We start from the raw sequence: 17,898 nt of genomic DNA on the forward strand, positions 1-17,898 counted from the left end.
TACTTAAATTCTAAGTTATTTTTCTCACTTGTTACATTTATTCTGTCAGACCACAGCTAATTTATTTCTTACTCTCTTACCATCTTTTGTTTCTTTTTCAGATGGCCAAATGTGATGGTTGTAAGCGACAGGGTAAACTCAGCGAGTCCTTGAAATGGCGGGGAGAAATGAAACATTTCTGTAACCTGCTTTGTATCTTGATGTTCTGTAATCAGCAAAGTATGTGTGACCCACCTTCACAAAACAATGCAGGTAAAATTAAACTTCAGTCTTTCACTGGTGTAGGGGACTAACTACGCCTACAGATTGGAACATTAAATAATTGTCAGTAATTTCATGAAACATAAATTTCATTCTGTTCACATGATGTTAACATTTAGATAATTTTTTGTTTAACCCTTGAGATTAAAGCCCAGTAAAAATGATTTATTTATTTATTTTTTTACTTTTCTCTAAACATAATCAAATAAACTTTTAAGAACTTCATGGGAAGGAATGGCAATTGATGTATTATAATTGGGTATGTACACCTTGACTTCCTTAAAAAAGGATTTGAGACTATAAAAAGAAGATACAGTCTAAATCAAATGGCCTCTTAAATGTATCATCTGCGTAGTTATGCAAGATAAAGTACACAGAATATTAAGTTTCTCTAATTAAAAAACAACTTACTAGTCCTGAGGTGACTCTGCTTCAATAGAATTTACTCTAACTTAAAAGCATTGTTTTACCTCCTTGAGATGTTGGTTTTTATGTATGTGCATATAAATTACATTAAGTTTTAAAATTGTTTTTATTTTAATCAGCAAGTATTTCCATGGTGTCGGCTGCTTCAGCAGGGCCCCCATCGTTAAGAAAAGACTCAACTCCAGTTATAGCTAATGTAGTGTCATTAGCAAGTGCTCCTGCTGCTCAGCCCACAGTCAATTCTAACAGCGTTTTACAAGGTATGACCTAATTTGAAAGCATTTATCTAGCCCAGTGGCCGGCAAACTGTGGCCCCTTGAGTGTGGCTCTTCCACAAAATACCACGTGTGGGCGCTCACGAACAGTGCCACACTGAAACTTCGTGGCCACACTCAAGGGGCCAAAGAGCCGCATGTGGCTCGCGAGCTGCAGTTTGCTGACCACTGATCTAGCCTTTTTGAGGTGAATATAGTGGTTCTCTATCTTTTTGCCATCAGTGGTCATTATCATACTAAAGGCTCAGTGCACGAATTCCTGCATGGCTGGGGTCTGGTCGGCCAGCCCCGATTGGGGTTAGGGGGGCTGATCGGGAATGGGACCAACGTGGGGGAGTGGCCGCTGGCAGTTGGCGGGCTGGCCCTGCCCTCTGGTTGAACACCCAGTCTAGGGGACAATTTGCATATTAGCCTTTTATTATATTGGATGTTGGATGTATTCATATAGGAATGGTGGCTCACTGTGAGCTGGTAGGCATTAGTGTTTTCATGATTTGCAGATATTTTTTTCTCATATACTTTAGATGCCAGTCTTTCCATGAATTAAACTAAGGTAGTGCATATTTTTATTATGAGAGACTTTGTGTTTATCCTATATAATATAAGCGTAGTATGCAAATTATGCCCAAGGGTTTGACCAGGGGACAGGGCCAGCTGGGGAAAGGGTGGGAGGCCCTGGCTGGCAGCTGGCAGCTGCTAGGGACCCTACCAGTGCACAAATTTCATGCATTGGGCCTCTAGTTGTCTGATAATCAGCTTTTAATGTTAATGTTTAATTGTGTAAGATCCTAAATATATATTTTAATTTATATCAGGTGCAGTTCCAACAGTAACAGCGAAAATCATTGGGGATGTAAGTTTTATTTTTATTGGTATTGCCACTGTATTTATTTTCCATTGTGATGTCGGATAAATATGTCTAAACTACTTTGCCCTTTATTATTATTTATTTATTATATAAAATAAATTTTGTGAGCTCATTTAACATTTGTTCAGGAATAGGATTTTTGTTTACTTAATTATGTATTTTATACACTTTAATTTCTTTTTATGTTTGCTATCTTTGTAATTACTGAAGTTTTTTATTGTTCTACAGACTTAAAGTTAATTATATAGAAGTTAGGCATAAAAGGTTTTGGGAGCATTGGTAATGTAGTCAGATTGTAAATAAGATGTCTATAAAATGTAGTTTTGTTTTCTACCCAGTGTAGAGTATGTGGTAAACAAGCATTACTTTTTTTTTTTAACTCAATATTTTTTGCTTTTCTCTTAAAATAAGAAAAAAAATAAATAATGAGAAAATCTTATACTGAAACAGTGGCATTTCTTAAGTGTTTTCCTGGTCTCTGGGATACCATTGGTATCATCTTATTTTCAAGTCTCTGAAGTGATCATAAGTGATTCTGTTATTCCTAGTTATCTTGAAACTAAGGCTTCTAAGATTTAGTCAAGAAAAATAGTTCTCATTTTAAACTCTACCAGCTTTGTGCTTAATTAACAATGGCTTACAATAATAGAAATAGCATTTTTCTTGGTAAACAGAATTGGTAAATAGATATATTTAGAATCAATATGTAGTTATTAAAATATTGGTATATTGCTATTTCAAGAATGTGTGTTGTGTTTTCCATGTAATTCTAATATAATATTCCTTTAGAAATGATAATCTTTTTTTGTAATTAAAGGTAAGCTTTTGAAAACGTCTTTAGTTTCTTTGATTAATTTTTTATTTTTTTGATTATGTTTTTAACTAGGCAAGTACACAAACAGATGCCCTGAAACTGCCACCTTCCCAGCCTCCAAGACTTTTGAAGAATAAAGCTTTATTGTGCAAACCCATCACACAGACTAAAGCCACCTCATGCAAACCACATACCCAAAACAAAGAATGCCAGACAGGTATATTTCTTATACTTTCTTCATTTAATTTTTTTTTTTTAAATATATTTTATTGATTTTTTACAGAGAGGAAGGGAGAGAGATAGAGAGTTAGAAACATCGATGGGAGAGAAACATCGATCAGCTGCCTCCTGCACACTCCCCACTGGGGATGTGCCCGCAACCCAGGTACATGCCCTTGACCGGAATTGAACCCGGGACCCTTCAGTCCGCAGGCCGACGCTCTATCCACTGAGCCAAACCGGTTTCGGCCATTTAATTTTTTTAAGGGAAAGGAATGTGGGGTCTGCCTCTATTAATTGAGTGCCTGCTATTTCCTAGGTAATATATTTAGTTGCTAATATACATTGTTCAATTTAATTCTTACAGCATCCTTGTGAATTAGGTGTTTTCACCATCTGAGACTTAACAAGTTATGACAGAGAGAAAGTAGTTAATTGATTATACCAGCCGTGGGCAAACTACCGCCCGCTTGAAATGAATAAAACTAAAAAAAAAAAAAAAAGACCGTACCCTTTTATGTAATGATGTTTACTTTGAATTTATATTAGTTCACACAAACACTCCGTCCATGCTTTTGTTCCGGCCCTCGAGTCCAGTTTAAGAACCCATTGTGGCCCTCGAGTCAAAAAGTTTGCCCACCCCTGGATTATACCATACTGTGAACATTTCATTTAATTTCCTTAATATCATGGAGTAAGTATAGACTTTGAAATTATATAGATAGGATCTTAATTAAGAGTAACTATTGTTTTCCCCTTAGGCTTGAACTTTTTTCATACTCTTTTTCAAATAACACCAATTTCTTTGAGGAGAGCTTCAGGGCTTCTTTCCTTATGAACTACCTTTCTTCCCCCTGCACCCCCTCCCCAAGCATAATCTCTGAGCTGCTTCTAGCCTCTGATCTTCTCAGCTTGCTTGTCCCAGCATGGAATCTTTGCCCTATAAGTCATCTGGAGTGAGGATGATTGGACCCCACTATTCTTAGCCTGCCATTCCTGTAGTAGGGCTTCTAGCTTGTGAGTGGGAGTTGGGTGGAGGAAGGAAATTAACCTCTTGAACTTGTAGTTGCAAGAGATGAGAAGTAATGGTGGCCTGCTCCTCCTGGTGAGTAATCCTTGATCTGGAGCTGCCTGAAGAGAAGCCATTCTTCTGATTATATCCACCCAGAATGCTGCTTCAGTCGGTTGAATGGGAATATGAAGCAGGTGGTGGGTCAACTGTTCTTACTGAATTTCAGTAGATTTTCCTGAATAAATATTTCTCCATTTGCTGTATGCCCTAAGGACAGTTTCCAAATAATGTAAATGGTTGTTTTCAGCAGTTTTCACCAGTTTTGCTTGTTTCACTAGGGAATGGGTCTGTGGCGCTCCTCCTGTTGCCAAATGAAAGCCCCAGAATTTTTAAACTGGAAAGGAATCCTATATTCCTAGATCTGGAAGATTATCCTGTAGGCCAGTGTTTCTCAAACATTAATATGCATATGAATTACTTTGGGATTGTATATAGATTCTGATTCAGTGGGTCCTAAGGCTTTACATTTCTCACAAGCTCCTGTATAAAGTCAGTGCTACTGGTCCGTGGACCACATTGCATAGCAGGCTGTAAGTGACTTAGTCTTATATTTTATATCAACTAGAGGCCCTATGCACGAAATTTGTGCATGGGGAGGGGGTCCCCCTCAGCCCAGCCTGCACCCTCTCCAATCCGGGACCCCTTGGTGGATGTCTGACTGGTTTAGGCCGTCAGACATCCCTCTCACAATCATGGACCGCTGGCTCCTAATCGCTCACCTGCCTGGTCGCCCCCAACTGCCCCTCCCCCCCTGCCAACCTGGTCACCCCTCACAGCCCCCACCCCCTGGCCTGGTTGCCCCATGCAGCCTACTGTTCAGTTGCTTGGTTGTCCCTCACTAACCCCCCGCTGGCCTGGTCTCCCCACACAGCCTGCTGTTCAGTTGCTTGGTCGTCCCTCACTAACCCCCCTGCCGGCCTGGTCGTAGGTAGCCATCTTGTGAGGGTGTGAGGGTTAATTTGCATATTACCTCTTTATTATATAGGATACATATTTTGTATTATGTACCTTGGTTATCAGACATCTCTATTCTGGTAACTCTTTTTTTTTTTTTTTTTACATTATTCTGGTAACTCTTTTTACATCCACTGCACCATGATAAAGCTGATCCTGTATTATTTCCTACTTCTAACCCTAGTTGAATTGTCAGCTTTTCACTTTTTGTGAATAGCATGATTTTTCTCCTACATTAATGATTTTATAGTTATCTAGAATATTTTTCTGGCACAAAGAAAGGACTCTTTAAATACTTATCAAATAATTGAATGAATCCTCCATCCTTTCCACTTTTCCCTGCTCATATTTAAGTTAGTTTCCAAGGTCTGTTTCATCTTTGTAATACTTTAGCATATGTATACATATAAAAGGCTAACATACAAAGTGTCCCCACAAGAGTTCAGGAGACGGGGAGTTCGATCGCTCACTATGACATACACTGACCATGAGGGGGTAGCGCGGAACGAAGGAAGGCCCCAGTTGGCAGCCGGCAGCTGGAAGAAAGGCCCTGGCCAGTAGCTGGAAGGCCCCGATTGGCCCTGATCACCCACCAGGCCTAGGGACCTACCCATGCACAAAAGGTGCACAGGACCTCTAGTCATATATCTATATCTATATCTATATCTATAGGTATAGATATAGATATAGATATAGATGTTTTTTGTAGGTGGTATTGTCACCCTAATTCAGGCCTTCATCATGTTAGCTCTACATATTGTAATTGTCTCCTACATTTACACTTTATGTAATTTTATTCTGTGCATTGCTGGCAGCCAAATTAATCTCTTTAATGCTATTTTGTCACATTACTTTGTATTAAAGGATCTGTAATTGCTCCCCACTACTACTAGAAATGATTTCACAAAAATGGTCATTCTACTTATTCAGTCTGCTTTTTAACATAATCTACTTACTCATGTTAACAGCTTTTCATACCCCTCATCTGTGATCACTGTTCCCATCCTTCCCTTTATTAACCACATTATATCTTTCATTAATTTTATCTTTGTGTCATTGATAATCATTGTATTGCTCACTTTTTTGTTCGTGCTATACTCAAACTTTTCTTTGCTACTTTAGTTATTTCTCCTTTTTGTTTTTAGAATATATTTTTATTGATTTCAGAGAGGGAGAGGGAGAAAGATAGAAATATCAATAATGAGAGTGATTCATTTATCGGCTGCCTCCTGTGTTGTAATGTACCCCGTGAATCACACAAAGGACACCCCAATCAAGAAGTCGAATTAAGGAGTCGTTTATTCAAAAGCCAGTGGCTATGAGGGGGCATTAGCTCTCCAAATCTTGCAGCCCTGAGTGACTACAGTAGCAAGCTTATAAAGACAAAAGCCACATCCTGCTAGATTTTGGAATGTGGAGCTATCTTGCGAAAGCACATTGTACAGAAGCAGAATTGAGCAAAGTTAATAATCTCTAAAGGTCATCTACAGTCCCAATTCCTGGAGCCACTGAGTCAACGGGAAGCAGTCTTGTGGTTTTGGTCCTCAGGCACAGAAGAATAACCTTTGTGATGTGGGCTGGCAACATAATTGGGTGATTTATGTGAGTTTCCAGGTCTCAATCTGGAAACTGAGGTAACTACCCTGTTATTTAAGCAAGCAAATGTTTACAAAAGCCAGAATAGCTGGGTTAAAATATAAATAGCAATTTCTACCCAAGATTGAGATTACTATGCTTCACCTGCACTCTCCACACTGGGTATTGAGCCCACAATCTGGCCATGTGCCCTTGACTGGAACTGAACCTGGGACGTTTCAGTCTGCATGTCAACACTTTATCCATTGAGCCAAACCACTAGGGCATTTCTCCTTTTTATGAACTCTTAGTATTACAGATTATATTTCTCTTGAACTATAAATCTCTATATATTTTTTAAAAATATTTATTGAATATTTATTAAAATGTTGTTTCTAACCCTTTTTGTTTTTGTGCTTTTTTTCATCAGAAAACACGCTAAGCCCATCCCAAGTCATTATGGTGCCAGTTCCTGTACCAGTGTTTGTGCCCATACCTCTTCATCTGTATACTCAGTATGCACCAGTCCCATTTGGAATTCCAGTTCCAGTGAGTAATCATATAGATGCTACGATTAAGTTAGTACACATTTTCCTCTAATAAAATTTTAACAATTCCATAAAAAACTTTTTACTTGTTGGTAAAACACACCTTACTCTGGTTAGCTATTATTGTATGACTGCATTATTTAATGTGGAGTATATAAAGGACTGCTTCTATTTGTACCTTACCGTGCCAGAGAAGGCTATACGGTAGCTTTTTTATATTGTTTCATACAACTAAATACTGATATTTAATGCAGTTTTTAGTGTTAATGATTCCACAAAGCCATAAATCTCAGAAAAAGATCAGAAATTGTGTGTGTGTCAGAACACTAGATTCTAGAAAGGTTGAAAAGATGAATGTGATTTATATGATTCTTACTTTTTATTAAAGAAAAAGGTATTGATTTTGTTATTAGAAATGTAGTTTTCCTCAGTATTGAATTTTTAAGGGAAACAGTTGTGTGAGAATATTAAGCAAGAAATATAATCAAAAGCAAAACAAAGGTGTGTTAGATAATTATCCATTTGGTGTATTCAGACACACATTTTGTTGAGTTTGCAGAAAAGCTCTTACTAAATTTTGATTTAAATGGCTGTATTCTTATAAAGAAAAACCCCAGCAATAGTACTTTAATTATCAGCAATAGAAAAATATCTTGAATTTGTTTATTATTTTAATACTTATATGATCTCATAAATAATACCTTTGATGATGAACCTGTTGCTCAAGAAACTCTTCAGTCCATCCTTGGTCTTTTAGATGCCTGTCCCTATGCTTATTCCATCCTCGACGGATAATGAAGATAAAGCCACTGAGAGTATTGAAGACCTTAATGAAAAGCTTCCTTCACATCCATTTGAAGCCGATCTCCTTGAGATGGCAGAAATGATTGTAGAAGATGAAGAGAAGAAGACTCTATCTCAGGGAGGTTGGTATAATTTTAAAGTAAAGAAAGAAAAAAATACCCCTACACATTTTCCTGTAACAAGTAATTTTAGAGTTGCGGCAGTCAAGGTGTTTCTAAACGCTTTATTGTGTTAAATACCAAGTCTGTGGGTTTGTTAACCTTTTTGATATCTCTGAAAGTTCTCACTTTTTAAGGAAGGAAACTAAGTGCTGATATTCAATGCAGTTTTTAGTGTTAATGATTCCAGAAAACCATAAATCTGAGTTTCATGATCATTTTCTGATTTTATCCCTGTATTGAAATCGTGGTCCTCAGATAAGAATTCCTACCTATGTGTATAAAAGCCAAGCGACTGGAATCACCGGTCCCTATGACATGCACTGTGACCGGCCAACCGGCCCGATGAGAGTGAGGCTGGTGGCTTACCTCCCGTGTCCCCTCTCCCTTCTCCCCTCCCTCCCCCCGCGGCCCACCCCGATCAAGGCCAGGGCAGCCAGCCGGACCTTACCTGTTCAGGAATTCGTGCACCAGGCCTCTAGTTGTGTAATAACTAGCATGTTAGTAGCAGAATGGAAAACTATTGGCTCAAGTAATTGATTGATAAATCTCATTCTGGGTGTAGAATAATGGTAACAATAGTTAACATTTATATGCTTACCATAGTCTAGGCATTGTCCCACATTCACTATGTACGTCACCTCTTTTAATGTCACAACAACCCTATTGGGGAGTTACTGTTTACTTCAGATTCCTCAGTTGAAAATAGGATATTTTACTTGCCTAGGTTACACAGTCAGGAAGTAAATGAAACAAAAGTTGAATCCAGATCTGACTCCAAAGCAAATGATATGTGATATTAACCAGAACTCAGTAATATAAACTCCTGAAAGGTTTTTAGCCTTAATTAGCAGCTCCTGGGTTTTGGATATAAGAAGTGATCTATATATAAAAAAGGCTAAGTGTCCATCCTTCCCTCCAACCAGTAGCTATGACACACACTGACCACTTAAAAATAAGGGGCAGACGATCAACGCAGGAGCTGCCATGATGTGCACTGGCCAATTAAAAATAAACTGCTCCCTAGCCGGTTTGACTCAGTGGCCCTATGGACTGAAGAGTCCCAGGTTCGATTCCAGTCAAGAGCACATGCCTTGGTTGCGGGCTCAGTGCAATGTGCAGGAGGCATCCAATTAATGATTCCCTCTCATCATTGATGTTTCTATCTCTCTCTTCCTCTCCTTTCCTCTCTGAAATCAATAAAAATATATTAAAAAATAAAAAATAAACAGCACCACGGACCTGGCACCGACAAACCAACACTCTGCTTTCCCCAAGTGGGACACAGGCTCTGCCACCACTCTGGAGTGACACCCCACCGAATCGCAGCCAACGCTGCCAAGACCCCATGGTGTAAAATGCGGCTCACAGTCCAGCTCAGCCCAGCCCAGAAACGGTCGCTGTGGACGTTGGGTAATGACGTCACGTAGCAACACCCGGCTTCCTTTCCCTAGCGATGACTAGCCTCTTTGTAGTTTCTTCAGCCCAGGAACACGACTTGCTTTATAGCCAAGTGCAAACATTTTACACTTTAACCAAATGTCTGTGAAGCGTTTTCCCGTGCCTCATCTCATCTGATCCTCACAGAAGTCCTGGAGTAGGTAGATAGGAGACTCAGTAGAATCCTAGTTTCTTTTCATTAGCCAGAAAACGGAGATTTAGAAAGCTTAGAAACTTGACCTGACTGAGAAGAAGTAAGAAATGGTAGAACTTGAAACTGACTTCAGGTTTTCTCACTGCACAGAATATAGTCAAACACTGCTATAGTTAAATATTTTGCCCTCTATTGTAGATCTGCGTAATCTACAATAATAACAATTTTATATACTAGTGGCCTGTGCACGGATTAATGCACATTGGAAGGAAATTAATTAGAAGAACTATTTTAATATCTCTATTCACCCTTTATAATAGAAATGTCAACCAAATTCACGATCGACAATAACAAGATCAAAACACACTTGTGTGATTGCCACCAGCAAGAGTTTTATATGTATCGCGCATGCACAAGTAAACTTAGCCTTTTATAGATATAGAATAAACTTGCTTAATTAGACCTTCTTTCTGATTTAGCTAAACTTTTTCCAGTCCAGTGAAGCACCCCAACTTCTCTTTCAGGTAGTTGTCAGCAACACAGCAGTAAATATCAACATGAAGGAGATTATTATTGTAGTTCACGCAGGGAGAACAAAGGGTAAAATATTTAACTGCAGCAGTGTTTGACAATGCAGGGAGAAAACCTGAAGTTATTTTCAAGGTCCGGCATTTCTCACTTCTTTTCAGTTGGGTCAAGTTTCTAAATCTCTGTTTTCCAGCTAATGAAAAGAAAATGGGATTCCACTGAGTCTCCTATCTACCTACTCCAGGGACTTCTGTGAGGATCAGATGAGATGAGGCACGTGAAAATGCTTCACAGACATTTGGTTAAAGTGTGAAATGTTTGCACCTGGCTATAAAGCAAGTCGGGTTCTTGTGCTGAAGAAACTGCAAGGAGGCTAGTCATTGCTAGGGAGAGGAAGTCGGGCCTTGCTAAATGACATTACCTGGATGGACACTTAGCATATTAGCCTTTAATATATAAAACCTAATATGCTAATTGTCTCTCTGACTGTTCGACCCATTTCTATGATGCACATTAACCTTCAACTAGTAGCTTAGCCTACTGCTGGGGTCCAGCCATTCAGGACTGGGTGAGACGGGCTGGACACTCCCTGGAGCCCTCCCATGGTTCCTCCCAGCCGGACAACCTCCCATGGTCTCTCCCCTGCCCCTATTGTGCACCAGTGGGGTCACTCGGGCTGGCCTGCGCCCTCTCGCAATCTGGGATCCCCCAGGGGGTGTCGGAGAGCTGGTTTCCGCCCGATCCCCACAGGCCAGGCTGAAGTACCCCACTAGTGCACGAATCTGTGCACTGGGCCTCTAGTTTAGATATAACAGGCTAAGCTAACTCACGCATGCACGATACATATAAAGCTCTCGCTGGCACCAATCGCACACGTGTGTTTTGATCTGTCATTGTCGATCATAAATTTGGTTGTTTTTGTTGACATTCTGAAGCCGAAAGAAAACGGCATCGTCAACAGTATATGTCTGAAGACCAACTATTGCCACAACGTACCTCTGAAGCTGAAAGAAGCCGGCGTCGTCGACAGAATATGTCTGAAGAACAACAATTGGCACAACGTATCCCTGATGCTGAAAGAAAGCGACGTCATCGACAGAATATGTCTGAAGAACAACTATTGGCACAACGTACTGCTGAAGCTGAAAGAAGCCAGCGTCGTCGGCAGAAAATGTCCAAAGAACAGTCATCGACAAGTACTTATTTATTAAAATATTTATTAAGATATTAAAATATTTCTTCTAATTAATTTCCTTTCAATGTGCACGAATCTGTGCACCAGCCATTAGTATAACGATAAGAGAGAGCTAAAATGGTGTATAAGATAGTTGAAATACATCAGTGAATTTTCACAAAGGCCTTTTAATATATCACTGATGAGCCAAAAAATCATTCTTTTCTGACAAGTTTTTTTTTTCAGTGACAGTTTTTACAAAGCTGGGATTTGATTTTACATAAGAAGTGCTAGATAATTTTTTGAACACTGTAGTATTTGAAAAACTGTTAAGTTTTCTGTTGTGTTGCCAGTAAGTTTTTAAGGCATATATGTTCTGAGTGATGAGTAAAAAGCATATTTGTTAATTCCAGTGTTTCTGGTCTCATTTTGTTCTTTAGTGTATGGTCTCATAATTCTGACCCATTTATATATGAATTTTAATGTCTGAGAATATTGTCCCTATGCTTATCTTGTAACTTTCTGATATTATATTTACTTTTGAAGTTCAAGCAATACCTGATGGTAAACCTCAATTTAAATTGGCTTCTACATTCATGTTAACAGTTAACATTTATCGAGTGCTTCCTCTGTACAAATGTAGTGACTTTGCCTTAGCCTACAATTGGAGTGAGACAGAAGAACTTTCAAAACTAAGCTTCAAGACAGATAGTTGTAATCACTATAGTGTAAGTAAAATAAAATAGTTTAAAAACATAAAGGAGGGAAAAATGAATTTCAACTGAAGGGATCTGGATAACTTATCTTTGATTTCAGGAAAAGAAGTAATTTTCCTGGGTCTTTAAAAAAATAGTTTTTACTACTTTGAATCCTTAAGCTTCTTTTATTTTTTTAAAAATATGTTTTTATTGATTTTAGAGAGGAAGGGAGAGGAAGAGAAAGAAAGATCAATGTGACAGAGAAATATTGATTGGCTGCCTCCTGTACTCCCCTACCGGGGATCAAGCCTGAAACCCGGGCATGTGCTCTGACTTGGAATCAAACTACCAACCTTTTGGTGCATGAGATGATATTCAACCAACTGAACCACACTGGCCAGGGCTAGCTTCTTACTTTTAAAGTAGTTTATAATTGATAGAACCGTGTTCTGTTTAGTTCCATGTGTAGGTTGCTCATGTAACTTATGTTCTAATTCTGTTGGTTTTCCAATGCAGTGTTATAGCATATTATATTTTAGAGGTAGAAAGGAATTTAAACAGATTTGTCAAATCTGTGAATATGTTGTGTGTGTCGTGGTGGGGAAGAATTTCAGGTAGCACACGAGAGCAAAATGCAAAATAAAGGTGTCTCTTGTCATGACTTCTTTCATACTGCTACCTAAAAGTTTAACTGCTGTTATAAGTCATAATTTAACTTCATTTACTACGCATGCCTACTTTTATTAATGAAACATTCTTTCTGCATGTGAAGGCTATTTCCTTAGAACTCTCTTTGTGATTCATGTATGTAGTACCGTCATTTATTTTGATGCAGTTTGCTTTGTGTGTATGTATAAATTATTTATTATGTGCTTTTTTTTTTCTTTAGGATCCCAAACTTCTGAACAAGAACTCTTTCTAGACACTAAGATATTTGAAAAAGGTTTGTAACTGTAAATATATTTTTGGATCTTAGAATCATGTACTTTCCTGTAAATAATACAAACCCATAAAATATTAGCATCCTCGGATTAAATATTTGAAATTTTTGCTATTTTAGGGGTACTGGGTGTTTATGATTGTGTTCTAATTTATAATGAGAATAATAAAAGCTACCTCAAATATTTTTTTCTTTTTCCCCCTCAAATATTGATTTTAAGGATTGAGATAAAGCTTTAAACTGTATACCAAGAATATGAATCCAGTTCTGTGAGACTGGTAAATAAGTTACTTCATTGTTAAATGTACCTGGGTAATTGTTCCTCAACCATATCTGTTTTTGGTATTTAGGGGTTTCAGGAAGGTTTCTGGCTATGTTAACAGTCTATCTTATTTTGAAGCTGTGCTTTCTATCTATCTCAGACCAAGGAAGCACATACAGTGGTGACCTGGAATCAGAGGCAGTATCTACTCCACATAGCTGGGAGGAAGAGTTGAATCATTATGCCTTAAAGTCAAATGCCGTGCAAGAGGCTGATTCAGAATTGAAGCAGTTCTCAAAAGGGGAAACTGAACAGGATCTGGAAGCAGACTTTCCATCAGGTTTGTGCAATGTAACTTTTCCACTGAAAGTCTTTTATTTTAGAAGATTGGTACAACACCAAATTGACATTATGAAGCAATTATGTGTGATAATAATCTAGTGCACACGTGGTCATTGCCTTTGAAGGTGTTAATTTGTACCATGTTGTTCTTACAAGAAGTTAATTTGTGTGTGTTTTTAAGCTTTCCCACAGTAACCATAAAGGTAGTTTTCTTGGTTGTTTATGAACTCCTAATTTAAATGCAATATCCTTTATTTCTCTTAAGTATATATGTCAAATTTTTATGTTATCACAAATAAAATAATGAATATAGATAGTGATTATTATCTGCTATTTTCTTTCTTAGTCTTAGTCTTTAAGTCTCTGAGTTAATTTATCTTACATTATGCTTCTGCTGATTCTTATAGAATCCTTTGACCCATTGAATAAAGGGCAGGGAATCCAGGCACGTTCCCGAACAAGACGACGACACAGAGATGGCTTCCCCCAGCCCAGACGAAGAGTAAGCAGTAGATTAACTTTTCTTTTTGTTCCTTTATTCTATAAGTCTTGATTAATTCCAGTAGTTTACAAAACTCTGTATTGCCAGGATTAGGAACTTCCATATGTTGTTTTACAACCTCATGGAGGGTGTGTGTGTGGGTGTTTCTTTTTTTTTTTTTTTTAAATATATTTTTATTGATTAAGATATTACATATGTGTCCTTGTCCCCACGTTACCCTCTACACCCCCCCCCCCGCTCATGCCCTCACCCCCCCCCCCCCCCCCGTTGTCCGTGTCCATTGGTTAGGCCTATATGCCTGCATGTAAGTCCTTTGGTTGATCTTTCCCCCTTACCCCCACCCTCCCCTCCCCTCCCTCCAAAGCCCGACAGTCCAATCAATGCCTCTCCGTCTCTGGATCAGTCCTTGTTCATCAGTTTATGTTGTTCATTATATTCCACACATGAGTGAGATCATGTGGTATTTATCCGCTCTCCAGTTCCATCCATGCTGTGGCAAATGGTAAGAGTTCCTTTTTCTTCTTCCTCTTCTTAAAGAATACCTTTCAGCATTTCATATAATGCTGGTTTGGTGGTGATGAACTCCTTTAGCTTTTTCTTATCCGTGAAGCTCTTTATCTGACCTTCTATTCTGAATGATAGCTTTGCTGGGTAAAGTAATCTTGGTTGCAGGTTCATGCTATTCATCACTTTGAATATTTCTTGCCACTCCCTTCTGGCCTGCATGGTTTCTGTTGAGAAATCAGCTGACAGTCATATGGGTACTCCCTTGTAGGTAACTGACTGTCTTTCTCTTGCTGCTTTTAAGATTCTCTCTTTGTCTTTTGCTCTTGGCATTTTAATTATGATGTGTCTTGGTGTGGTCCTCTTTGGATTCCTTTTGTTTGGGGTTCTCTGCGCTTCCTGGACTTGGAAGTCTATTTCTTTCACCAGGTGAGGGAAGTTTTCTGTCATTATTTCTTCAAATAGGTTTTCAATATCTTGCCCTCTCTCTTCTTCTGGTACCCCTATAATTCTGATGTTGGTACGCTTGAAGTTGTCCCAGAGGCTCCTTACACTATCTTCATATTTTTGTAATCTCTTTTCTTTTTTCTTTTTCAGTTGGGTATTTTTTGCTTCTTTGTATTTCAAATCTTTGACTTGATTTTTGGGATCCTCTTGTCTGCTGTTGGATCTCCGTAGATTATTCTTTATTTCAATCAGTGTATGCTTAATTTCTAGTTGGTCCTTTTTCATGTCCTCCATGGTCTCACTATACTTATTGAGGGACTCATTAAATTTATCGGCGGGTTCCATAAAATTCTTGAAAAACCTTATAAACGTGGCCTTGAACTCTATATCCAGTCGTTTGCTTTCCTCCATTTCTGCCATTTGTGACCTGTTTCTTTGTCTCCACATTTTGGCTGCTTCCCTGTGTTGATAGAGTGGCTTTGTGTGCTAGGTGTCCTGTAGGGCCCAGTGGCTCAGCCTCCCCAGTTACCTGAGGTGGACACTCTTGGTGCACCCCCTCGTGGGCTTTGTGCATAGTCTTGTTGTAGCTATGCCTTGGTTGTTGTAGGATCACTGGGAGGAATTGACCTCCAGGGCAATTGGCAGCGAGAATCAGCTGTGTCTGCAGTGGGAGAACTTCTGTGTTGGAGACACCCTTCTGGGGCAAGACTTGCTTCAGTGGGGCTTTGGTGCTCACTGAGACTGCACCCTGAGTGTGTCCCTTATGGATCTGAGGAGTTGTGATCTGGATGGTTCCCCTCTGACCACTGGGTACAGTGGCTCTTGGATCTAAGGAGGTGCTAATTTAGCCTCTGCCTGAGGCTACCCAGCAGGAACTACGAAGAGAACTGCAGATTCCCCTTCCTTTTTTTTGGAGTTTGGAAGTGCCCTGATGATGCTCAGCTGTGTAGCAATGCAAGCCGCTGTGGGGCCTTGGGCCTTCTCTTGGAAGCTCTGGGTCTATCTGGCCCTGCTGCGGTTAGGTAATTACAGGTTGCAAATGGCCGGGGCATTCATATGCAAAAGCCTCTGCAGCAGCCTGGGCGGGGCGGGGTCTCAAGAAATCAAAGGGCGGAGAAAGCAGCTATGGCGGAGCCTCAGCCCTGCCCTAAGGAGTCGCGAGTCCCAGTGTGCCGGCAATGGCTGCAAGCACCTCTGAGGGAAAGCCGCTCTCAAGCTCGCCTGCTACCAGACAGTCCAGTATCTCCCTGTATGAGTCCTGGGTCCCCAGAGACTTCCCGGAACCGGATTTCAGAGCCGTCGGGAGCTTGTGTCTCCCTCCGGATTCAAAACGACAGCCGCGTCCTCAGGTGCCAGACCCTTTCCGTGCGCGCAAGCCCCCGTACCTCTGCACTCCACCTCCGCAGCTCCTCCCGCTCGCAGTGTGCTTTTCTTTCCTTCTAGTTGTAGAATTTACACTCAGCCAGCCCTCCTGTAGTTCTGGATGGTGTCCACCTTGTGTTTTTGATGCATTTATCGATTGTTGTGGGAAGCAGCAATTTCCCGGTGTTTATCTATGCCGCCATCTTAGTTTCTCCATGTGTGTGTTTCTTAAAGTCAACCATATCTTATATTTTACATTTTTTTCAGCAGGGATTTTTTAATTTTGTTTTTATAATTGAGGTTTTTTGCTTTGTTTTGTTTACTTTAAAAAACTTTTTATAATCTTTGTTATAAAATTTTTATTTTTTAAAGTCTAAATTTAGCTCTTAAAAAACTCTATAATGAGGCTCACTATTTTATATAATCTATATATATAAAAGGATAAGTGTCCGTCTGTCTGACTGGTAGCTATGATGCGCACTGACCACCAGGAGGCACACACAACGCAGGAGCTGCCATCACGTGCACTGGCCATCTATAGCCTATCTAATAAAAGAGAAACATGCTAATTAGCCGTACCTCCACTACCCTTCCCATTGGCTAATCAGGGCGATATGCAAATTAACTGCCAGCCAAGATCGCGGCCGGCAGCCAGGCAGCTTGAAGCGAACATGAGACTTGCTGGCTTCAGTGACGGAGGACTCCAACGTTCCCCGCCTGCCGCTGCCTGCCTCTGAGCTTGCAGTTTGAAACATTGTTACAAATATAGAAGCTAAACAAAACCCCAGAAACATTTCAGCCAGCCGGGATCTCAGAGCTAGAGTTGAAACAGTGTTTCGATTATAGAACCCAAACAAACCAGATACCTGCTTTCAGCAGCCGAGGCCTAAGAGCTGGAGCCAAGCCTCAGAGCTAAAGCTGGCCCAGAATAAAAAAAAAAAGAAAAGAAGGAGCAGTTGGGAGCTTCAGTCACCCGCCAGCCTGAATACAGCCCTCAGCCCCTCACCCAGACTGGCCAGGCACCCCAGTGGGGACCACCACCCTGATCCAGGACACCCTTCAGGGCAAACCAGCCAGCCCCCACCCATGCACCAGGCCTCTATCCTATATAGTAAAAGGGTAATATGCCTCCCAGCACCGGGATCAGCGGAGCTGCGAGGCCTCCCGGCACCGGGATCAGCGTGACGGGGCAGCGCCCAAACCCCCTGATCGCCCTGCGGCTCTGTGTGTGACAGGGGCGAGGCCACAACCTCCCTATCCGCCCTGCTCTGTTTGTGACAGGGGAAGGCACCCCAACCCCCTGATCAGCCCTGCTCTGTGCCTGATAGGGGGGAGCTCCCCAACCCCTGATCGCCCTGCAGCTCTGTGTGTGACAGGGTGCGGCGCCCCAACCCCCTGATCGGCCCTGCTCTGTGTGTGACAGGGTGCGGCACCCCAACCCCCCGTCTCCCGCGCCCCCCCCCCCCACGGGCCCTGCTCTGTGTGTGACGGGGTAGAGCCATAACCTCCCCATCGGCCGTGCCCTGAGTGTGACAGGGTGCGGCGCCCCAACCCCCTGATTGGCCCTGCTC

General features: G+C 40.6%; 1 protein-coding gene across 16 annotated transcripts in view; it reads left to right on the top strand.

Moving 5' to 3' along the window:
• Positions 1 to 17,898, top strand: part of ZMYM4 (zinc finger MYM-type containing 4) — a 124,422-nt gene that overhangs the window by 83,516 nt on the left and 23,008 nt on the right. For 15 of the 16 annotated variants that reach the window (XR_004973848.1, XR_004973847.1, XR_004973849.1 and 12 more), the window contains 10 exons: positions 102 to 252; positions 807 to 947; positions 1,778 to 1,815; positions 2,717 to 2,861; positions 6,895 to 7,013; positions 7,770 to 7,938; positions 11,032 to 11,292; positions 12,858 to 12,911; positions 13,331 to 13,510; positions 13,920 to 14,014. Coding sequence is in view for 12 of the 16 variants with exons in the window: in XM_036347696.1 (XP_036203589.1) it covers positions 102 to 252; positions 807 to 947; positions 1,778 to 1,815; positions 2,717 to 2,861; positions 6,895 to 7,013; positions 7,770 to 7,938; positions 11,032 to 11,292; positions 12,858 to 12,911; positions 13,331 to 13,510; positions 13,920 to 14,014 (1,353 nt within the window). In the remaining 4 variants the exon portion in view is untranslated. The remainder of the gene's footprint in view (positions 1 to 101; positions 253 to 806; positions 948 to 1,777; positions 1,816 to 2,716; positions 2,862 to 6,894; positions 7,014 to 7,769; positions 7,939 to 11,031; positions 11,293 to 12,857; positions 12,912 to 13,330; positions 13,511 to 13,919; positions 14,015 to 17,898) is intronic. The other variant, XM_036347704.1, reaches the window with a different exon arrangement.

This window comes from Myotis myotis, unplaced genomic scaffold (assembly GCF_014108235.1).
Source record: "Myotis myotis isolate mMyoMyo1 unplaced genomic scaffold, mMyoMyo1.p scaffold_m19_p_2, whole genome shotgun sequence".
NCBI lineage: Eukaryota > Metazoa > Chordata > Mammalia > Chiroptera > Vespertilionidae > Myotis > Myotis myotis.